We start from the raw sequence: 20,884 nt of genomic DNA, 5'->3' as shown, positions 1-20,884 counted from the left end.
AGGGCGAAAACTGTAGAGTAAAGCAGAGGCTGGAACAGAGCCAGCAAATAATGAGGACATAGATTGCAAGTATTACTCTGAGATGATGAGGTTGGCACAATAGATGAATTCCTGGTGGGCCGCATCAAACCCGTAAGATGATTGATGACTCAAAAACAAGAAAAAAAAGAAAATTATGCTAGTTTTCTGACTGATGCTTTCACGGTATATCTGTCTAATGTATACAAATGATGGTTATTTGTGTTTGTCCCGTAACTTGTAAATTTGCCTAATGCAAAAGTTTCTCCCGAATACAATATACTCTACCTTTGTGACCGAAAGTATATGACTCACAATAAGACATTCATTTGAGTTCTGCTAAAGCGAAATCAGTGTAAGTCTTGGAACATTTCGTAGCGCCTGCCGATTTTTGTTGGTATAATGCATATACTTATGACGGTGTAATATTCTACCACAATACAGAGGTGAACTAGGAAAGTGGTGGAGATAATTCTCCTCTGGTGAACACTTCTACCTATGACAGCCATGAGGCCGGATCTCGCGGAAAACATGTCACATAGGCATGACCATTTACAGGAAATAAATACCCGGCCTGGTGAGCTGATCGACAGTTCGTATCTCGTCACTGAATCCATTGTTACACCGTTTCTCAAATACAACTGTTACTTCGTTTCCAGGGACGTAGATTTTTATTTGGAAATCTGTTTGTGTATCAGAGCATCTAGACTTTTGTCTGATTTACGCTCACGCTATTTGCAGTTCTAACGTTTGCACTCTACTGCCTAAATCTCCAGACTTCGATAAAAGACGGAATGTTCTTCCATCATACTGGCAAATAGGTCTTACCATTTCAAAAATCAAGGCAGCTTGTTTACAAGAAGTAAGTTTTGAAAATACTATGTGGGAAGTATACTGGGCGATACTGCTTTGGAAAGAATACATCTCGGGCTTGAAGGAAACTTCAGTGGTAGTTGAAATACAGTGAGACCATCAAAAAACAGAACCCATAACGCTATCCATACAGTATCCGTGCCTTATGTCGGAATCGAATTTTATGAATCGTATATAATTTAAATGTTGAATTAATTAGCATTACCGTTATAAATTATGTTAAAAATGGTCACTGTGGCCACATTTTTGCTCGACTGATCATGTTGATGTCATTTTCGTTTATTTCTCGCTGTACGTCTACCTTCAGATCATCAATATTGTAGGATCAAATGCATAAACTCCAAAGGAAAAATTGCAAATTGACAACTGTGGGGAAAGTGCAGTCCACTGCTGACATCTCGTTCATTTTAATGACATTCGGCGAAACGTTTGACGTATGACACGTTTCTACGTCTTGTTCGAAGAAACGCTTTCATTAACAGTCCAAAATGCATAGAATTCTACTAGAACTGCGAGATAATATTGTGTATTAACAGTGTGGTAACGTAATATAGGTTCCAAAACACGATTATGTGAAACAACAGACAAAACACTAATTTTCTCATCGTGTAGTGGAGGCTCGAATACTTCGTGAGAATTCCTCGCCATCCAATACCCGGTGTTCCGAGAATGAACAAGGCAAGAGAAGTGAAACCTTGCATAGTTTCACATCAGATACACCGGATCTACTCGTCCTCCGACAAAGTTTTCCAAAAACTACACTCCTGGAAATTGAAATAAGAACACCATGAATTCATTGTCCCAGGAAGGGGAAACTTTATTGACACATTCCTGGGGTCAGATACATCACATGATCACACTGACAGAACCACAGGCACATAGACACAGGCAACAGGACATGCACAATGTCGGCACTAGTACAGTGTATATCCACCTTTCGCAGCAATGCAGGCTGCTATTCTCCCATGGAGACGATCGTAGAGATGCTGGATGTAGTCCTGTGGAACGGCTTGCCATGCCATTTCCACCTGGCGCCTCAGTTGGACCAGCGTTCGTGCTGGACGTGCAGACCGCGTGAGACGACGCTTCATCCAGTCCCAAACATGCTCAATGGCGGACACATCCGGAGATCTTGCTGGCCAGGGTAATTGACTTACACCTTCTAGAGCACGTTGGGTGGCACGGGATACATGCGGACGTGCATTGTCCTGTTGGAACAGTAAGTTCCCTTGCCGGTCTAGGAATGGTAGAACGATGGGTTCAATGACGGTTTGGATGTACCGTGTACTATTCAGTGTCCCCTCGACGATCACCAGAGGTGTACGGCCAGTGTAGGAGATCGCTCCCCACGCCATGATGCCGGGTGTTGGCCCTGTGTGCCTCGGTCGTATGCAGTCCTGATTGTGGCGCTCACCTGCACAGCGCCAAACACGCATACGACCATCATTGGCACCAAAGCAGAAGGGACCCTCATCGCTGAAGACGACACGTCTCCATTCGTCCCTCCATTCACGCCTGTCGCGACACCACTGGAGGCGGGCTGCACGATGTTGGGGCGTGAGCGGAAGACGGCCGAACGGTGTGCGGGACCGTAGCCCAGCTTCATGGAGACGGTTGCGAATGGTCCTCGCCGATACCCCAGGAGCAACAGTGTCCCTAATTTGCTGGGAAGTGGCGGTGCGGTCCCCTACGGCACTGCGTAGGATCCGACGGTCTTGGCGTGCATCCGTGCGTCGCTGCGGTCCGGTCCCAGGTCGACGGGCACGTACACCTTCCGCCGACCACTGGCGACAACATCGATGTACTGTGGAGACCTCACGCCCCACGTGTTGAGCAATTCGGCGGTACGTCCACCCGGCCTCCCGCATGCCCACTATACGCCCTCGCTCAAAGTCCGTCAACTGCACATACGGTTCACGTCCACGCTGTCGCGGCATGCTAACCAGTGTTAAAGACTGCGATGAAGCTCCGTATGCCACTGCAAACTGGCTGACACTGACGGCGGCGGTGCACAAATGCTGCGCAGCTAGCGCCATTCGACGGCCAACACCCGCTGTTCCTGGTGTGTCCGCTGTGCCGTGCGTGTGATCATTCCTTGTACAGCCCTCTCGCAGTGTCCGGAGCAAGTATGGTGGGTCTGACACACCGGTGTCAATGTGTTCTTTTTTCCATTTCCAGGAGTGTAGTTGCAATTGTCATTTCGTGCCCTTCAGCTGTTGCACAGTTTTAAAGCTGTATGCTTGCTAATTTACTTCGTGAAAAATTTTACGACAAATTATATAATTAACACCAGGCTGTCTTTTTTTGGACTGACTGTAATACTTCTTCAAATATTGGCAACGTGTTGTGGGCTCTTATCCGAAGTTTGACTATATCGTTTTGCATTAGAAATATATCTTGGTTGACTAAACCTCGTATGCTATTCTTCGTTGGGATACTGGCCTTGGGAAAAGTTTATACAAACACTTGACGTGCTTCTTGAAACAATTAAGAGCTACCTCATGCCTCAACCGTAGGTATTCCCTCCTGGATTCTATAAGGTATTTCACATAAAAACAAAGCCACTCACAATATTGCACTGCTGTGGGACATATACTATGCTGATAAGCAGTCATCTGACATGAAACCTTCCCGCAGGTTAAAAGTGTGCATCGGACAGGGACTCGAACCTGAAAACATTGTCATCCACTGGTAAGTGTTCTGCTAACTGTGCTATCCGAGAATAACCCACGAATTGTCTTCTCAGTCTATTCCGCCGGTACCTCGACCCTACCGGCAAAAATTCACAGAAGTTATGCCGCGTATCTAGTTACTGGTGGAAGTAATCCTGCGAGGACAGGTCTTGGGTCGTGCTGAGGTATTGGTTATGTACCAGGCAGTGACGCACGCAAATCATAGTTCGCGTCCACCTGTCCTGGAACTATGCAGCAAAATGGTTCAAATGGCTCTGAGCACTATGGGACTTAACATCTGAGGTCATCATTCCCCTAGAACTTAGAACTACTTAAACCTAAATAACCTAAGGACATCACACACATCCATGCCCGCGGCAGGACTCGAACCTGCGACCGTAGCAGTAGCGCGGCTCCATACTGCAGCGCCCAAATTGCGTGGCCACCGCGGTCGTCAACTATGCAGCATAAAGGTGTAGGCGGCAACGAGCCACGCGTGCACTAATATCAGGGTGCAGTGACTGAAAAGAGACGTATTTAATAGCATTTCACTGTCTGCAACGCGATAAATAGTTTCATAGTAACTATTGCCTTTACATCGGTGAATTCGCTTTGAACTTCATTTACATTGATCAGCTACACTGTTACAGTTACAAACGGAAGCCATTGTTCTTTTATTTTCTTGCACTTGTCAGCTGGTTGGCTCGAACATGAATCTTTCCAAAACAAAAGTAATGTCCAACAAATGGGTCCCAGCTGGAGATGTGAAAGTCAAGGACAGTCTACTAGAAGAAGTCAGTGAATATGTCTACCTTGGCCAGATTATAAATAAGAGAGGGAGACATAAGGCCAGAAATCTATCGACGCATCAAGCTTGGATGGCAAACATTTGGGAAGAATTCAAAAGTCATCAGATCAAAAATGCCAGTAAATTTGAAGAAAGCAGTATTTAATCAATGCATTCTTCCTGTGATGACGTATGGCTGCGAGACATGGACAATGAACTCTTTTACAAAAGGGAAACTTAGGATAGCGCAGAGAGCCATGGAAAGATCAATACTGGGCTATACAAGAAAGGACAGGAAAAGGGCAGCTGACATCCGGTCTGTGACGAAGGTTAATGACATTTTAGAGACAGTAGGTTCCTTGAAATGGCAGTGGGCTGCCCACGTCGCAAGAAGGAGAGACAACAGATGGACGAAGCTAGTACTGGAGTGGAGTCCGAGAGAGCACCGGAGGCCTAGAGGAAGACCACCAGACAGATGGGACAAAGACATCAAGAAGATCGCTGGTAACACCTGGCAGAGAACTGCCCAAGACCCACTTGGAGAAGACTGCTTAAAGCCTACCTGAATCCACGACTCGAAGAGGCCACATCATTTAATGATTGAATTGGCTGATGATGATGATGATGATGATGATGATGAATTAGAGAGAAGCGTACGCGTCCTACACCAGCAGCTGCAGAAGGGCGTGAAATTTGGATATTATGAATACAGGTTGGTCAACTGATCGTGAGCAGGCCAATTATCTCACGAAATAAGCGTCAAACGATAAAACTACAAAGAACGAAACTTGTCTAACTTGAAGGGGGAAACCAGATGGCGCATGGTTGGCCCACTAGATAGCGCTGCCATAGGTCAAATGGATATCAACTGCGGTTTTTTTTTTAATAGGAACCGCCATTTTTATGACATATTCGTGTAGTACGTAAAGATATATGAATATTTTAGTTGGACCACTTTCTTAGCTTTGTGATACACGGCGCTGTAATAGTTACAAACATATAGCTCACAATTTTAGACGAACAGTTGGTAACAGCTAGGTTTCTTAAATTGAAATACAGAACATAGGTACCTTTGAACATTTTATTTCGTTTGTTCCAATGTGATATTTGTACCTTTGTGAACTCGTCATTTCTGAGAACGCATGCTGTTACAGCGTGATTACCTGTAAATATCAATTAATGCAATAAGTGCTCAAAATTATGTCCGTGAACCTCAGTGCATTTGGCAGTAGGTGTAACGACACTCCTTTCAACAGCGAGTAGTTCGAATTCCGTAATGTTCGCACATGCATTGACAATGCGCTGACGCATGTTGTCAGGCTTTGTCGGTGGATCACGATAGCAAATATCCTTCAGCTTTCTCCACAGAAAGAAATGCGGGGACGTCAGATCCGGTGAACGTGCGGGCCATGATATGGTGCTTCGACGACCTATCCTTCTGTCATGAAATATGCTATTCAATACCGTTTCAACCGCTATGTGCCGGACATATGTTGGAAGTACATCGTCATTCTGTCACGCAGTGAAACAACTTGTAGTAACATCGGTAGAACATTACGTAGGAAGTCAGCATACATTGCACCATTTAGATTGCCATCGATAAAATGCGGACCAATTATCTTTCCTCCCATAACGCCGTACCTTACATTAAGCCACCAAGGTCACCGATGTTCCACTCGTCGCAGCCATCGTGGATTTTCCGTCGCCTAATAGTGCATATTATGCCGGTCTACGTCACCGCTGTTGGTGAATGACGCTTCGTCGCAAAGCGAAAAAAGTGGTCCAACTAAAACATTCATATTTCTTTACGTACTACACGAATATGTAATAAAAAATGGGGTTCGTATTTTTAAAAAACGCAGTTGATAGCCGTTTGACCTATGGCAGCGCCATCTAGCGGGCCAAACATAGCGCCATCTGGTTTCCTCCTTCAAGGTAGACGAGTTTCGTTCTTTGGAGTTTTTTCCTTTGATGCTTATTTCGTAAGATGTTTGGCCCGGTCACTATCAATGGACCACCCTGTATCACTAGAAAAATGACCTGTACGGTGAAAAAGAGGTAACTTAATGTAACTAATTGACTTTTCTCTAATTAGTACATCCAAAACAATAATGCTTTTATTTATTAGATCTTTCTAGGCTCTGTACCGCAATTCAAAGAAATAATTATAAAGAGCTATAGTTAAGACTCTTTACAATAGACAGGTTATATTTCAACTGAGTGACTTACCACTTTGCAGCCGAGTGGACGTTATCATAATTATCATTAAATTATGAAACGTACTGACACCATACTAGCTGTCTTAATCAGATAAGCTGTACGCGGGTTTCTTAATTTCTCATCGTTGGTATGGAATATTCGAAATTCTTGCCTCGATGTTACATCACAGCGCAAAACCGCACTCCCAGATACACGCATTCAAGTTCGCTTACTGCACTAACTTCCGCGCCCTCATCACAAATTGGCTGTCTTTTTATGGGAAAACCACCAGAACGGTGCTTTTTGGATGTGTGAATATTAGAGAGATTTTACTCGATTCTAGGCGTCGTGTTCTGTACTGATTGAATAATCTGGTTGGTTTCCTCCATCCTTTACATAAGTGTACCGATTGTCCATTTTCCAGTTTAAAAACACTGTAGAGATAGAACCACTACTCAGAATGACGTCAAATCTGATTACCATATTATTACTGCAGAGGGAAACATCATGGAACAAAAGGAGTTAACGTAAATATTACCAATAGATGGCGCTGGAAGCGGCTTAGCATAAATGGGGTCGGCTGCAAATGAGAGATGAATAACAACAGGACGGCCTTGATTTGAGTTGCACATTACTCCATCCATGCTGTTCAATGTGAATGGCTCGGCAGTCAACAGTTGTAGCACTGTTAGTTCGGCAAGCCCATCAATCACGCTCCAAGTCGTACCGCATCGGATGGGAAAAATGAGTTTTTAATTGTCCTGAGGCGAAAAACCGCAAAAACAGCATAATGGCATCGGTTTATAACTGTCGTAAGACTTTTGAAAGACATGTTAAGTATGCTGTCACCGTTTTTTGTCACACGTTAACATCGAGAAACAGCACATTCCACAACGATCGCAATGTCTGTGGGATCACGTTCAGAAAACGTTGCGCAGTTCGTGCCTTCAGTCCAGTTACGTTCTTGAACACATCTTTCAGATAACCCCTCAGCCAAAAGTCACACGGATTAGCTGAGCAACGTGCAGTAGAGCTCCATTTTGGATCATTCTATCCACACATCCATGCTGTTGAAGGTATGGAATAATTCTCCTATTTACCATTGACGGCACAGCTAACAGGAACCGCAGAACTCATCTCCTCGAAAAAATACGACCTTACGATAAACGATGCCGTCAACCCATACCACACAGTCACCTTTGCGGGGTGAAATAGTACCGATTGACGTGTGTGAGGATTTTTTGTTGTTCATATTCTGCAATTCTCCATATTGACATGCCCTTGGAGATGGAAACGGCCTTCGTCTGTACACAGAGCTTTGTCTACTTCAGTGCGAGCAAGAAACTCCGAAGCGTATTATTGGTACGTCCTGAACATGAGCGATTGTGTCTGTATAGCAATAGAAGATGTTTCGTAGGATTTGATGCACAATGCTCGCAGGCATATCCAGAGTTGGGAAATGTCCCGTGCACTCCATGCTTGCACAAAAACCGCCCAACAGCTCCTGCAACGCTGTGGCCAAACCTTCGACAGACATCGCATGTACTGCTTTCCACTTGGCAGACGTCGGATCAACGCCTTTTCTCATACTCTTGAGCGTAACTTCTGCAGGGCTGCTGGCGCACAGTCCCCGTTCTTGTAAATGAGCTTTGTCGGCAGCGCGCGGTTCTTCATGGAGACAGTCATGCTGGGTGTCTCGGACAGAAACTGAGGAACAGCCGTGTGACGCTTACAGGTCGGGTTCAGGTCTGGTGAGCTGAGTGACCAGCACATCAATTGGAAGTAACGACGGTGTTCCTCGAACCTCTCAATCACAATCCTGGCACTGTGACATTGCGCATTATCTTGCTGAAAAATGCGACTGCCGTCGGGAAACATGAGCGTCATGAAGCGGCGTATGTGGTCTGCAACCAATGTATTATATTTGTTGACCGTGATGGTGCGTTGTATGAGCTCCACTGTACCTATGGAGGACCACGTCATTGTTCCCCCGAGCATAACGGAGCCGCCACCAGAACAAACCATTGACCAAATTTTCACTATTTTTTTCCATGGCGTTTCACCTGTGCGTCAATAATATGCTGTTCGAATTTGATATCATTCTGATCAGTGGTTCTCTTTGTACAGCGTTTTCCAACTGGATGCCCTGTATATTTTTAAAGTTGATAACGCAGCTGGAACAATCTGATGGTCAATTGTGTGTGTGTGTGTGTGTGTGTGTGTGTGTGTGTGTGTGTGTGAGTGAGTGAGTGAGTGTGTGTACTCACTGGCGGGGCCCGTGGCGACCAGCAGCAGTAGCAGCGAGGTGGAAGACACGTGCAGCAGCACCCAGAGGCCGTCCATGCTGGATGTCGAGTTGCCACTGTGGCGTCCCACCAGCGGCGGCGCTCGCTATATACGGCACAGCTACGGGAGGGGGAACCGGCTGTTAGGCCAGCAAGCAGCCTCCGATTCTCTGACGTCATTCGCGACGGGATGGATCCGCACCTTCTGGGAGCAACTGTTCCCAAGAACCGAGCGACGATAAGGAGTGCAATTACATATGGATAACCGCAAACTTTATTTCTTTCCTGCCGACTGACATCAGTAGTGTACGACATGTATCGTCTTAGTAAAATTGTATAATTTAATTTATTTAATTTATGTTTAATCATCGAAGGCTCATCTCACAATGATACCGGAGTTACAAATCAATAGCTCAAAGTATACGTCACACGGAATACATAACATCCTTTATGGGCATACAACAGATGGCCTGTCGTGATGGGGCAGGTAATCGTCCGTGGACTTGAGGATCCATCGCAGGATTTCCCTATGTTCACTCACTTCCAGCTTGCTGGACGACAATAGACAGAAACTTGCCACGATTCAGTGAAATTACAGAACGGCCCAAACTCGCACAATTCTCTTTCTACACTCCTGGAAATGGAAAAAAGAACACATTGACACCGGTGTGTCAGACCCACCATACTTGCTCCGGACACTGCGAGAGGGCTGTACAAGCAATGATCACACGCACGCCACAGCGGACACACCAGGAACCGCGGTGTTGGCCGTCGAATGGCGCTAGCTGCGCAGCATTTGTGCACCGCCGCCGTCAGTGTCAGCCAGTTTGCCGTGGCATACGGAGCTCCATCGCAGTCTTTAACACTGGTAGCATGCCGCGACAGCGTGGACGTGAACCGTATGTGCAGTTGACGGACTTTGAGCGAGGGCGTATAGTGGGCATGCGGGAGGCCGGGTGGACGTACCGCCGAATTGCTCAACACGTGGGGTGTGAGGTCTCCACAGTACATGGATGTTGTCGCCAGTGGTCGCCGGAAGGTGCACGTGCCCGTCGACCCGGGACCAGACCGCAGCGACGCACGGATGCACGCCAAGACCGTAGGATCCTACACAGTGCCGTAGGGGACCACACCGCCACTTCCCAGCAAATTAGGGACACTGTTGCTCCTGGGGTATCGGCGAGGACCATTCGCAACCGTCTCCATGAAGCTGGGCTACGGTCCCGCACACCGTTCGGCCGTCTTCCGCTCACGCCCCAACATCGTGCAGCCCACCTCCAGTGGTGTCGCGACAGGCGTGAATGGAGGGACGAATGGAGACGTGTCGTCTTCAGCGATGAGAGTCGCTTCTGCCTTAGTGCCAAATATGGTCGTATGCGTGTTTGGCGCCATGCAGGTGAGCGCCACAATCAGGACTGCATACGACCGAGGCACACAGGGCCAACACCCGGCATCATGGTGTCGGGAGCGATCTCCTACACTGGCCGTACACCTCGGTGATCGTCGAGGGGACACTGAATAGTGCACGGTACATCCAAACCGTCATCGAACCCATCGTTCTACCATTCCTAGACCGGCAAGGGAACTTGCTGTTCCAACAGGACAATGCACGTCCGCATGTATCCCGTGCCACCCAACGTGCTCTAGAAGGTGTAAGTCAACTACCCTGGCTAGCAAGATCTCCGGATTTGTCCCCCATTGAGCATGTTTGGGACTGGATGAAGCGTCGTCTCACGCGGTCTGCACGTCCGGCACGAACGCTGGTCCAACTGAGGCGCCAGGTGGAAATGGCATGGCAATCCGTTCCACAGGACTACATCCAGCATCTCTACGATCGTCTGCATGGGAGAGTAGCAGCCTGCATTGCTGCGAAAGGTGGATATACACTGTACTAGTGCCGACATTGTGCATGCTCGGTTGCCTGTGTCTATGTTCCTGTGGTTCTGTCAGTGTGATCATGTGATGTATCTGACCCCAGGAATGTGTCAATAAAGTTTCCCCTTCCTGGGACAATGAATTCATGGTGTTCTTATTTCAATTTCCAGGAGTGTATTTAAATCGTGACGAGCTTCGGACTTCCGTCCATTATAAATCCGTCCAAATAACACCATAATGTCTGTATGAGTGGCTAAGTGCAAGATACTATTTGCGTACGACAGTCCAGTACTGTGTGCAGTAAAAGGTGGTGGTGGTGGTTTGTGTTTAACGTCCCGTCGACAACGAGGTCATTAGAGACGGAGCACAAGCTCGGGTTAGGGAAGGATTGGGAAGGAAATCGGCCGTGCCCTTTTTTGAAAGGAACCATCCCGGCATTTGCCTGAAACGATTTAGGGAAATCACGGAAAACCTAAACCAGGATGGCCGGAGACGGGATTGAACCGTCGTCCTCCCGAATGCCAGTCCAGTGCGCTAACCTCGCTCGGTGCAGTAAAAGATTGTTCTGTTACGGTAGGAGATACGTGTATGGCATGATAATGGACTAAAGTTAGAAACTGATCACCAAAAAATCAGGAAAACCATGGAGAAACCATATCAGGATGGCCGGACAGAACAATTCCATCCTTCCAAATACGAGATCAGCGTCGTAACAGATGCTTTGGCTCGTTCGGCTCCCCCAATTGAACGATGTTTCTTGATTTACTCGTACATATAAATTCTTTCAGCTTAACTAGTAATACAATGAAAACGTAAAGATACTGGGGAAAAGAATATCATCAGTGTATTAAGCTCTTAAGGTTTCTGCATCAGTTTGTAACAGCCAGTTTTTTGTAGTGGCATAATACGCCTATGTACGCTCGAATTATTATTCTGAATAATAAATTATCGTTTTCACAGTTGTGTCGGGTGAGCGGGTCGGTATAAAAGTGGTTGACTGTCAGAGTGAGACAATACAAAGATCAGGTCGAAAGGTGTCCATGGCAGCGTTTGTTCTGCTATTTCAGTTTTTGAGTCCCTCGTCATTGCCCTGATTGAGAGTCAGAACTTTGTAGCATGGAGGAGAATGTTCGCTGTGATCGCCGGCGACGAAGACCTGGGCACGCAACGTTGTCCTTGTGGGGTCCTACCCACCCGTCTCTTACAGGGTGCCCAAAGGATGCAGCTTTCTCGGATAGCTATACAACAATTCATGCAAATCACATTAATGGTTTTTATTACAATAAAGTAGATTGACAATACTTAACTTTGGTTTATAAAGTCGTGTCGTAAGCTATTGGCGACATGCAAATAATCAATGTCTTTCGCTATATACAATGTCCATGAAGGTAATAGATATGAATTACAAGTAACATCTCTTCTAGTCCGGGTATACTAGTGTCCGTCTTCTACTGTCACGCCGAAGCTGGCAGTGATGATGATGGGGTCCCATACTCCGAGGAGCGCAGGGGACTATGTGGGAGACCAGCACCGCTCACAAGGCAAGGTCCTAGCGGAGGTGGTTTGCCATTGCCTTCCTCCGACCGTAACGGGGATGAATGATGACGATGAAGACGACACAACACCCAGTCATCTCGAGGCAGGGAAAATCCCTGACCCTACCGGGAATCGAGCCCGGGACCCCGTGTGCGGGAAGCGAGAACGCTACCTCAAGACCACGGAAGCTGGCAGTAGCTGCCCTTATACTGTCTTCGGCTAGAGGCCGCTCCTGTAATGGTGCGGTCCTAGTCAGCGAACTACTGGCTGCCGTCGTCTCACAACCTCCTCTGCTCTTGGGTATTTCATCTTCCTGCCGTCGTTTGGAGTCACACCGGAGCAGTTCTGTTCTATGGAAAGTATTTGGGTCATGCGAGATTTTTGTAATACTGCTGGGTCAATTTCTTTTTCCTGGCCGCAATGGAATTAGAACCAGCCATGAGTGAGTAGTAGCAAGCGATTAAAAAAAATGGTTCAAATGGCTCTGAGCACTATGGGACTTAACATCTTAGGTCATCAGTCCCCTAGAACTTAGAACTACTTAAACCTAACTAACCTAAGGACATCACACAACACCCAGCCATCACGAGGCATAGAAAACAAGCGATTCTCTCCCCTCTTATCTTTCATTCTTCCAAAGTTATCTTTCATACTTAAAAGCCTTATTAGAGCTGAGTTATGGGTATCCGAATGCGGGTTATGCTTATGTCGACACTATTGTTGTATTGGTTGTAAAATATTTTGTATCAAAACTACTGTATGTTATGTCACATTATCGTTCTGATTATGGAGGGTGGTGTGGATTGAATAAATTCGTCAACTTCACAAATGCCTGAGTTCGTGGCCTTAAGTACTTTACGTTCTGCAGATTCCTTCTCTACCCCCTGCCCCCCCCCCCCCCCCCCAAACCACCAATACCGTTACGTCTGGCAACTATTTCTTTGCGACATACAAGGTGTTCCCGTAAGAGCGTGCAAAAATATAACAGGATATAGATAGTGCTCCACTGAACAGCGTGAGGTAGGGAACTTTGGGTCGAAGAAGCAGCTTTCTGTAGCATTACTATTTTCCATCTTAATCACAACATGCGTACAAGTTAACACGTACTGTGCTGTTTATTTACATTTACATTCTTTATTTCCTGCGTGGAAACAAGGAGCATGAGCCTGATTACTGGGAAGTTATGATGCAAGATTTGTTTACTTGTCCATGAGGTGGCTCTGTTGTATCGTATTCACATTGTTCGCTTGGCTGCTCATGAGAGGATGTGGATACAACATGATGGTGCGCCACCACACTCCAGTTTGGATGTCCACATCCATCTCAGTGCTGTAGTTCCTGGTCGCTGGATTGGAAGAGGAGGGCCTGTTCCACGACCAGCGACGTCACCTGACATGAATCCCCTTGATTATTTTCTACTGGGATGTCTAAAGTCACATCTGTATGAGATCGCAGTGGATACGGAGAGGGCATTAGTTGCCAGGATTGTAGCTGGCTGTGATGTGATTCGAAACACACCAGGGGTATTTGTCAGTGTGCCTCAGAATCTTGTTTGCCAATATTACGCTTGAATTGAGATTGATTCCGTCAGTTTCAGCACATTTTGTAAGATACAGCACAAATGGTACATTATTTGCGTCCATTATGATATTTTCAGTTAACTGTAAATAAAAAAATATTTAGTAATGTTATTTTATTCCTATTATCTCCTTAAGCTGGCTTCTCCGCACTGTAGTGTAACGACTTAAGTTTTGTATAAATGATTTTCTGTTGACATATGACCATGTGCAGACTTCGTCACCAACGTCAGTTACAAAACACTTCAAAATTATTTAAATTCTTTTAAAGTTGTCTCTGAATGGTTGTTGAACGAAACTGTAATTAAAACATCATCATTTGAGTCGTATGCGCAGAATTACGTCACTCAGCTTAATTGGTTTGCGCAAACTTTTTTCAATCTAGATGTCATTTGTTTTTTCTCAGACATTATATTAACGCAAGAATCTGCTTTAATAAATATTAAAACCACATTTAATAAACTTTTAAGACTCAAACTCGCCATGAACGTTGTCAAAATTAATAATCTTGTCAAATAAATCAATAATTCCTCATAAATAAATTCTCGGAAACGTATTTAAACTTTTGTAGTATACACTAGTTTATTATCTTCCTATATGCTACATATAGACCTGAACCTGAGCTTTGACAATATAGAACTGAACATTTACAACATGATCAAACTTTCGATGACGTCATTGTTGTAGAAACATAACAAATTCTTATTTTTTTCAGTTTTTAGAAGCACGAAGCAACAACTCGGTTTCAGGATCTTCTGTTGCTGTTTGGCTGCCGACCCGCGACGTATAGTGACCAGCAATTTTCTCTCTGGTCCGGCAGCGAAGATGCTGTCTCCGTTCGTTGCGCCGCCCTCTTCGCACATGAAACATAAAAATAAATACAAAACTGTAGATAATTCACTACAATTATAAATATTACAAAATACCTAAACAAAACACTCAATTAAACTTACATTCACCTGCAAACTGGACTGACACTGGTGGATGGGTCACGCTTCAATTTCACGTCCCACTACAGCACCCAGGTTCCTACCTCAAATTCTTCAGTGCAGCATCCTCTATGTCCTGTTACATTTTTGCACACTCTTACGGATACACCCCGTGTACAAAATGGGAAGATGTTTCAAAGGTTTTCTGCCGTTCACTGTAGTCACCAGCGCTGTGTGTAATATTTTCCGCGCAATGTGGAAGTCTTAGGATACTGTTGGCAGCCGCAGTCGTATTGACGGTTCGAGTGCAACGGTGTATTGCCATAAGATTCTGTGTAGCAGTTCTGAAGCTAATGGCACAAGTGCTTCCTTCAATTTTTTTATGTTGTCTCGTTGTCTCTGTAGAGCTGTACCACAGGAGCAAGGAGAGGACGTTGTTTGTGGCCAGTGTCCTCTTTCTATAACACAAACTGCACGCATAGATTAACTGGGTGCTTCATTCATATGAATGGAAAATCTACTTAACTCAAGACATTAACTGTGGTACAAGATCTTCTGTATACCTCACCTGTTGCTGAAGTACAAAGTCAGCTGTGTTCACAGTTATCGTTGCTATGTGCTGCCTGTCTCTTTGTTATCCGCAGAGAAAACTGCTACTGCGATTCCCGCTGGGCTGCGACTGATGACACTGGAACGCACTCTGTGCTACAGGCTGCGTCAGACTCGCCCTCCAGTCCACAGCGGCCATCTTAAATACTGGCAGCCGGGAGAGCATTGGCTCAAAGCTGCGGATAGTGTTTTCTGCAATCACAGTAAAACGATTTTGACTTGCTGATTTGACATAAGAAAACAATTATAGTATCACAGACATAATAAAATTATCCTTGTCACATGATTGATAGTAGTTTACACTAGAATATATGCTCAAAAACAAATAAACTGCTTCATAACTACAGTATTAAATAAATACAAGTACGCTGGTGGTCTTAACACATCACAGTTTAAGATTTTTAAGTCTTTATCATTTATGTGTGGTAAATTGTAATACTGACACAAGTTATCAGGTAAGGACAATAGATTCTACTGACTGGTTTGATGCGGCCCGCCACGAATTCCTTTCTTGTGCTAACATCTTCATCTCAGAGTAGCACTTGCAACCTACATCCTCAATTATTTGCTTGACGTATTCCATTCTCTGTCTTCCTCTACAGTTTTTGCCCTCTACAGCTCCCTCTAGTACCATGGAAGTCATTCCCTCATGTCTTAGCAGATGTCCTATCATCCTGTCCCTTCTCCTTATCAGTGTTTTCCACATATTCCTTTCCTCTCCGATTCTGCGTAGAACCTCCTCATTCCTTACCTTATCAGTCCACCTAATTTTCAACATTCGTCTATAGCACCACAACTCAAATGCTTCGATTCTCTTCTGTTCCGGCTTTCCCACAGTCCATGTTTCACTACCATACAATGCTGTACTCCAAACGTACATCCTCAGAAATTTCTTCCTCAAATTAAGGCCGGTATTTGATATTAGTAGACTTCTCTTGGCCAGAAATGCCTTTTTTGCCATAGCGAGTCTGCTATTGATGTCGTCCTTGCTCCATCCGTCACTGGTTATTTTACTGCCTAGGTAGCAGAATTCCTTAACTTCATTGACTTCGTGACCATCAATCCTGATGTTAAGTTTCTCGCTGTTCTCATTTCTACTACTTCTCATTACCTTCGTCTGTCTCTCAAACCATACTGTGTACTCATTAGACTGTTCATTCCGTTCAACAGATCATTTAAATCTTCTTCACTGTCACTCAGGATAGCAATATCATCAGCGAATCGTATCATTTATATCCTTTCACTTTGTATTTTAATTCCACTCATGAACCTTTCTTTTATTTCCATCATTTTTCCTCGATGTACAGATTGAAGAGTAGGGGCGAAAGGCTACAGCCTTGTGTTACACCCTTCTTAATACGAGCACTTCGTTCTTGATCGTCCACTCTTATTATTCCCTCTTGGTTGTTGTACATATTGTATATGACCCGTCCCTTCCTATAGCTTATCCCTCCTTTTTTCAGAATCTTGAACAGCTTGCACCATTTTATATTGTCGAACGCTTTTTCCAGGTCGACAAATCCTATGAACGTGTCTTGATTTTTCTTTAGCCTTGCTTCCATTATTAGCCGTAACGTCAGAGGAGGAGGAAATTAGTGTTTAACGTCCCGTCGACAACGAGGTCATTAGAGACGGAGCGGAAGCTCGGGTGAGGGAAGGATGGGGAAGGACATCGGCCGTGCCCTTTCAAAGGAACCATCCCGGCATTTGCCTCAAGTGATTTAGGGAAATCACGGAAAACCTAAATCAGGATGGCCGGAGACGGGATTGAACCGTCGTCCTCCCGAATGCGAGTCCAGTGTGCTAACCACTGCGCCATCTCGCTCGGCGTAACGTCAGAATTGCCTCTCTCGTCCCTTTACTTTTCCTAAAGCCAGACTGAACGGCACCTAGCTCATTCTCAATTTTCTTTTCCATTCTACTGTATATTATTCTTGTAAGCAGCTTCGATGCATGAGCCGTTACGCTGATTGTGCGATAATTCTCGCACTTGTCAGCTCTTGCCGTCTTCGGAATTGTGTGGATGATGCTCTTCCGAAAGTCAGATGGTATGTCGCCAGACACACTAACATGAATAGACGTTTTCTTGCCACATCCCCTAATGATTTTAGAAATGGAATGTTATCTATCCCTTCTGCCTTATTTGACCGTAAGTCCTCCACAGGTCTTTTAAATTCCGATTCTAATACTGGATCCCCTATCTCTTCTAAATCGACTCCTTTTTCTTCTTCTATCACATCAGACAAATCTTCACTCTCATAGACACTTTCAATGTATTCTTTCCACCTATCTGCTCTCTCCTCTGCATTTAACAGTGGAATTCCCGTTGCACTCTTAATGTTACCACCGTTGCTTTTAATGTCACCAAAGGTTGTTTTGACTTTCCCGTATGCTGAGTCTCTCCTTCCGACAATCATATCTTTTCGATGTCTTCACATTTCTCCTGCAGCCATTTCGTCCTAGCTTCCCTGCACTTCCTATTTATTTCATTCCTCAGCGACTTGTATTTCTATATTCCTTATTTTCCCGCAACATGTTTGTACTTCTTCCTTTCATCAATCAACTGAAGTATTTCTTCTGTTATATGTTTTCCTTCCCAACTTCTGTGACGGCCCTTTTTAGAGATGTCCATTCCTCTTCAACTGTGCTGCCTACTGCGCTATTCCTTATTGCTGTATCTATAGCGTTAGAGAACTTGAAACGTATCTCGTCATTCCCTAGAACTTCCGTATCCCACTTCTTAGCGTATTGATTCTTCCTGACTAATGTCTTGATCTTCAGCCGACTCTTCATCACTACTATTTTGTGATCTGAGTCTATATCTGCTCCTGGGTACGCCTTACAATCCAGTATCTGATTTCGGAATCTCTGTCTGACTATGATGTAATCTGATTGAAATCTTCCCGTATCTCCCGGCCTTTTCCAAGTATACCTCCTCCTCTTGTGACTCAAGAACAGGGTATTCGCTATTGCTAGCTGAAACTTGTTACAGAACTCAATTAGTCTTTCTCCTCTTTCATTCCTTGTCCCAAGCCCATATTCTCCTGTAACCTTTTCTTCTACTCCTTCCCCTACAACTGCATTCCAGTCGCCCATGACTATTAGATTTTCGTCCCCCTTTACATACTGCATTACCCTTTCAATATCCTCATACACTTCCTCTATCAGTTCATCTTCAGCTTGCGACGTCGGCATGTATACCTGAACTATCGTTGTCGGTGTTGGTCTGATGTCGATTCTGATTAGAACAACCTGGTCACTGAACTGTTCACAGTAACACACCCTCTGCCCTACCTTCCTATTCGTAACGAATCCTACACCTCTTATACCATTTTCTGCTGCTGTTGATATTACCCGATACTCATCTGACCAGAAATCCTTGTCTTGCTTCCACTTCACTTCACTGACCCCCTACTATATCTAGACTGAGCTTTTGCATTTCCCTTTTCAGATTTTCTTGTTTCCCTAACACGTTCAAGCTTCTGACATTCCACGCCCCGACTCGTCGAACATTATCCTTTCGTTGATTATTCAACCTCCCCCTTGGCAGTCCCCTCCCGGAGATCCGAATGGGGGACTATTCCGGGAGAGCATTGGCGGCGCGTTTCCTATGAGTCTGTTTTTGGCCTCTGTCGATCTTCTTGCAACCTTTATGGTGCATGGTGTGCTGGCGACGCTTTACGTAAGCACAAATTTAGGAATGAAGTAGAAGTCACAATGGCTTATGTCCGGGGAGTGTGGTGGGTGGTGCGGCAGTTCCCAGTGCATTCGGTTCAACAACTCAGTCACAGCTTCCGCCATATGCGCCCCAGCATACTCCTTCTACATGATGGGCGCCTCCTGCAGAAAGTGTCGCCATTTCTGTCGATAAGCTGGTCACAGGCTGTGATCCAGAAATCAGCAGCTCAGAGAAAGAGGTGGTGACTCTTTCTGCAGGTCCTGCTCATTTGGATAAAAGTAGAGCAATGCTCGGGAGCATATGGGGTAACTTGTAACAGATCTGTTCTATCAATTGAGTTGGAAAGTGCTCTAACACACCACACTCAGTGGATGGAAGTCCTTGTAACTTCCAGTTAAATCCTATGCTGAAGAAAGCATTCCTGAAATTTGCTTCTGAAGTGTTACAGAGATTCGTCAGGCAATAGACCACTCCACTCAAACTGTTAACAAAACTGGTGCTGTTAAGTGTATCTTACGACTTCCACACAGCTCGCAGCACGCTATGCACAGTGCTAGTGACCACAATGAAGAACTGAAAAACGTTCACACACCCATCCATTTGGTGTAAGTTGCAAACAAATAGTAGCCAGTATTTAAAATTCCAGTCCTCATATCTCCCCTTCATTATTTTATTACTGATATGGGTTTATCTTGTTTAATGCAGTGATTGGTATTAATAATTATTCTTTCTGATGTTACATGTAACCAGACAGAAGTGATTTTCAGACTCTCACAATACTTTTCATTCAAAGTATAATTTACTTGTACTCAGTGGAGAGATATTCACAAACATTTTCAGTATCTTGTCTTTATTAAATGAGTATCACTTTCAACCAAAGTAGTAAATTTTCGTACCACTGCATCCATGGTAGTTTCATACATGTATTATCTGAGACCGTTAATATAGACAAAATTTCTTTGCATAAGTAATCAGAATTTTGTTATCGACCAAACACACAGGCAACACCACCAAATAAAGCAGGTTCCACTTGATTTAAAACGTACTTAATTACAGAGCCACAACAACATTCGATCTTTTCACCATGAGAGAATACACGCTGCAGTTCTGAAAGTACTCTCTCGCAGATCGCTATGTAACGGTACAACATTTTCATCATGTGGTGTGATTAGTTATTTCTACAAATAATTACAATTATACTTAGGTTGGAACTTAAATAGTGGCAGCACTGCTGTAGAGACACTATGCAATGGAATCAACTATTGTTGATGATAGCACACGTTGTTGACATATCTACCTTACTTCTTAGTAAATGGACTCGCTTGTCCCACGCCACTGGGGTGCGCACAATGGATGGAAACAGAGTCACTTGTGAGCGAGCGGTCTAACATAACAATGTCACTATGTTTTCGAAACAGGAACAACGGAGTTGGATCAAGACTGAATGTGCCAGAGGACGTACAGCACGACAGTGTCATCAAGGTCTTCAAGAGAAGTGCGGACAATCAGCATTGCCGTACAGAATAGTGGCACGTTGGGTAGAAGCATCGGGCAGGTCGTCCTAGAGTCTGTCAAGAAGAAGTGCATGCTGTTGCTGCGTTAGTGGACAGTGATGGACGCCATACGATCTGTGAGCTCCCCCACGAAAACGTATTAGCGCACACGACTGTGCTTCACATCCTGGAGGAACGCCTGGGCATACGAAAAATTGCACCACGATGGGTTTCGCATGACTTGAAGGAAATGCAGAAATGGATGCGTTACGACGCTGCTCAGACGCACTTGGAACGCTGTGAGCCAAAAGGAGAGACTTTCTTACGCCGTAACACTGGATGAGACAGAGGC

The 20,884-nt window shown here is 44.9% G+C and overlaps 1 protein-coding gene across 1 annotated transcript in view; it reads right to left on the bottom strand.

The window, feature by feature from the left end:
• The window catches only part of LOC126335979 (uncharacterized), a 57,281-nt gene extending 48,370 nt beyond the window's left edge, over window positions 1-8,911 (bottom strand). The window contains exon 1 of the mRNA XM_049999456.1: window positions 8,817-8,911. Coding sequence (XP_049855413.1) covers window positions 8,817-8,892 — 76 coding nt within the window. The 5' untranslated portion in view covers window positions 8,893-8,911. The remainder of the gene's footprint in view (window positions 1-8,816) is intronic.
• Between the last annotated feature and the right edge of the window lie 11,973 nt (window positions 8,912-20,884).

The sequence above is a fragment of the Schistocerca gregaria genome, chromosome 2 (genome assembly GCF_023897955.1).
Source record: "Schistocerca gregaria isolate iqSchGreg1 chromosome 2, iqSchGreg1.2, whole genome shotgun sequence".
Classification (NCBI taxonomy): domain Eukaryota; kingdom Metazoa; phylum Arthropoda; class Insecta; order Orthoptera; family Acrididae; genus Schistocerca; species Schistocerca gregaria.
This window is presented reverse-complemented; position numbering and strand designations above follow the sequence as displayed.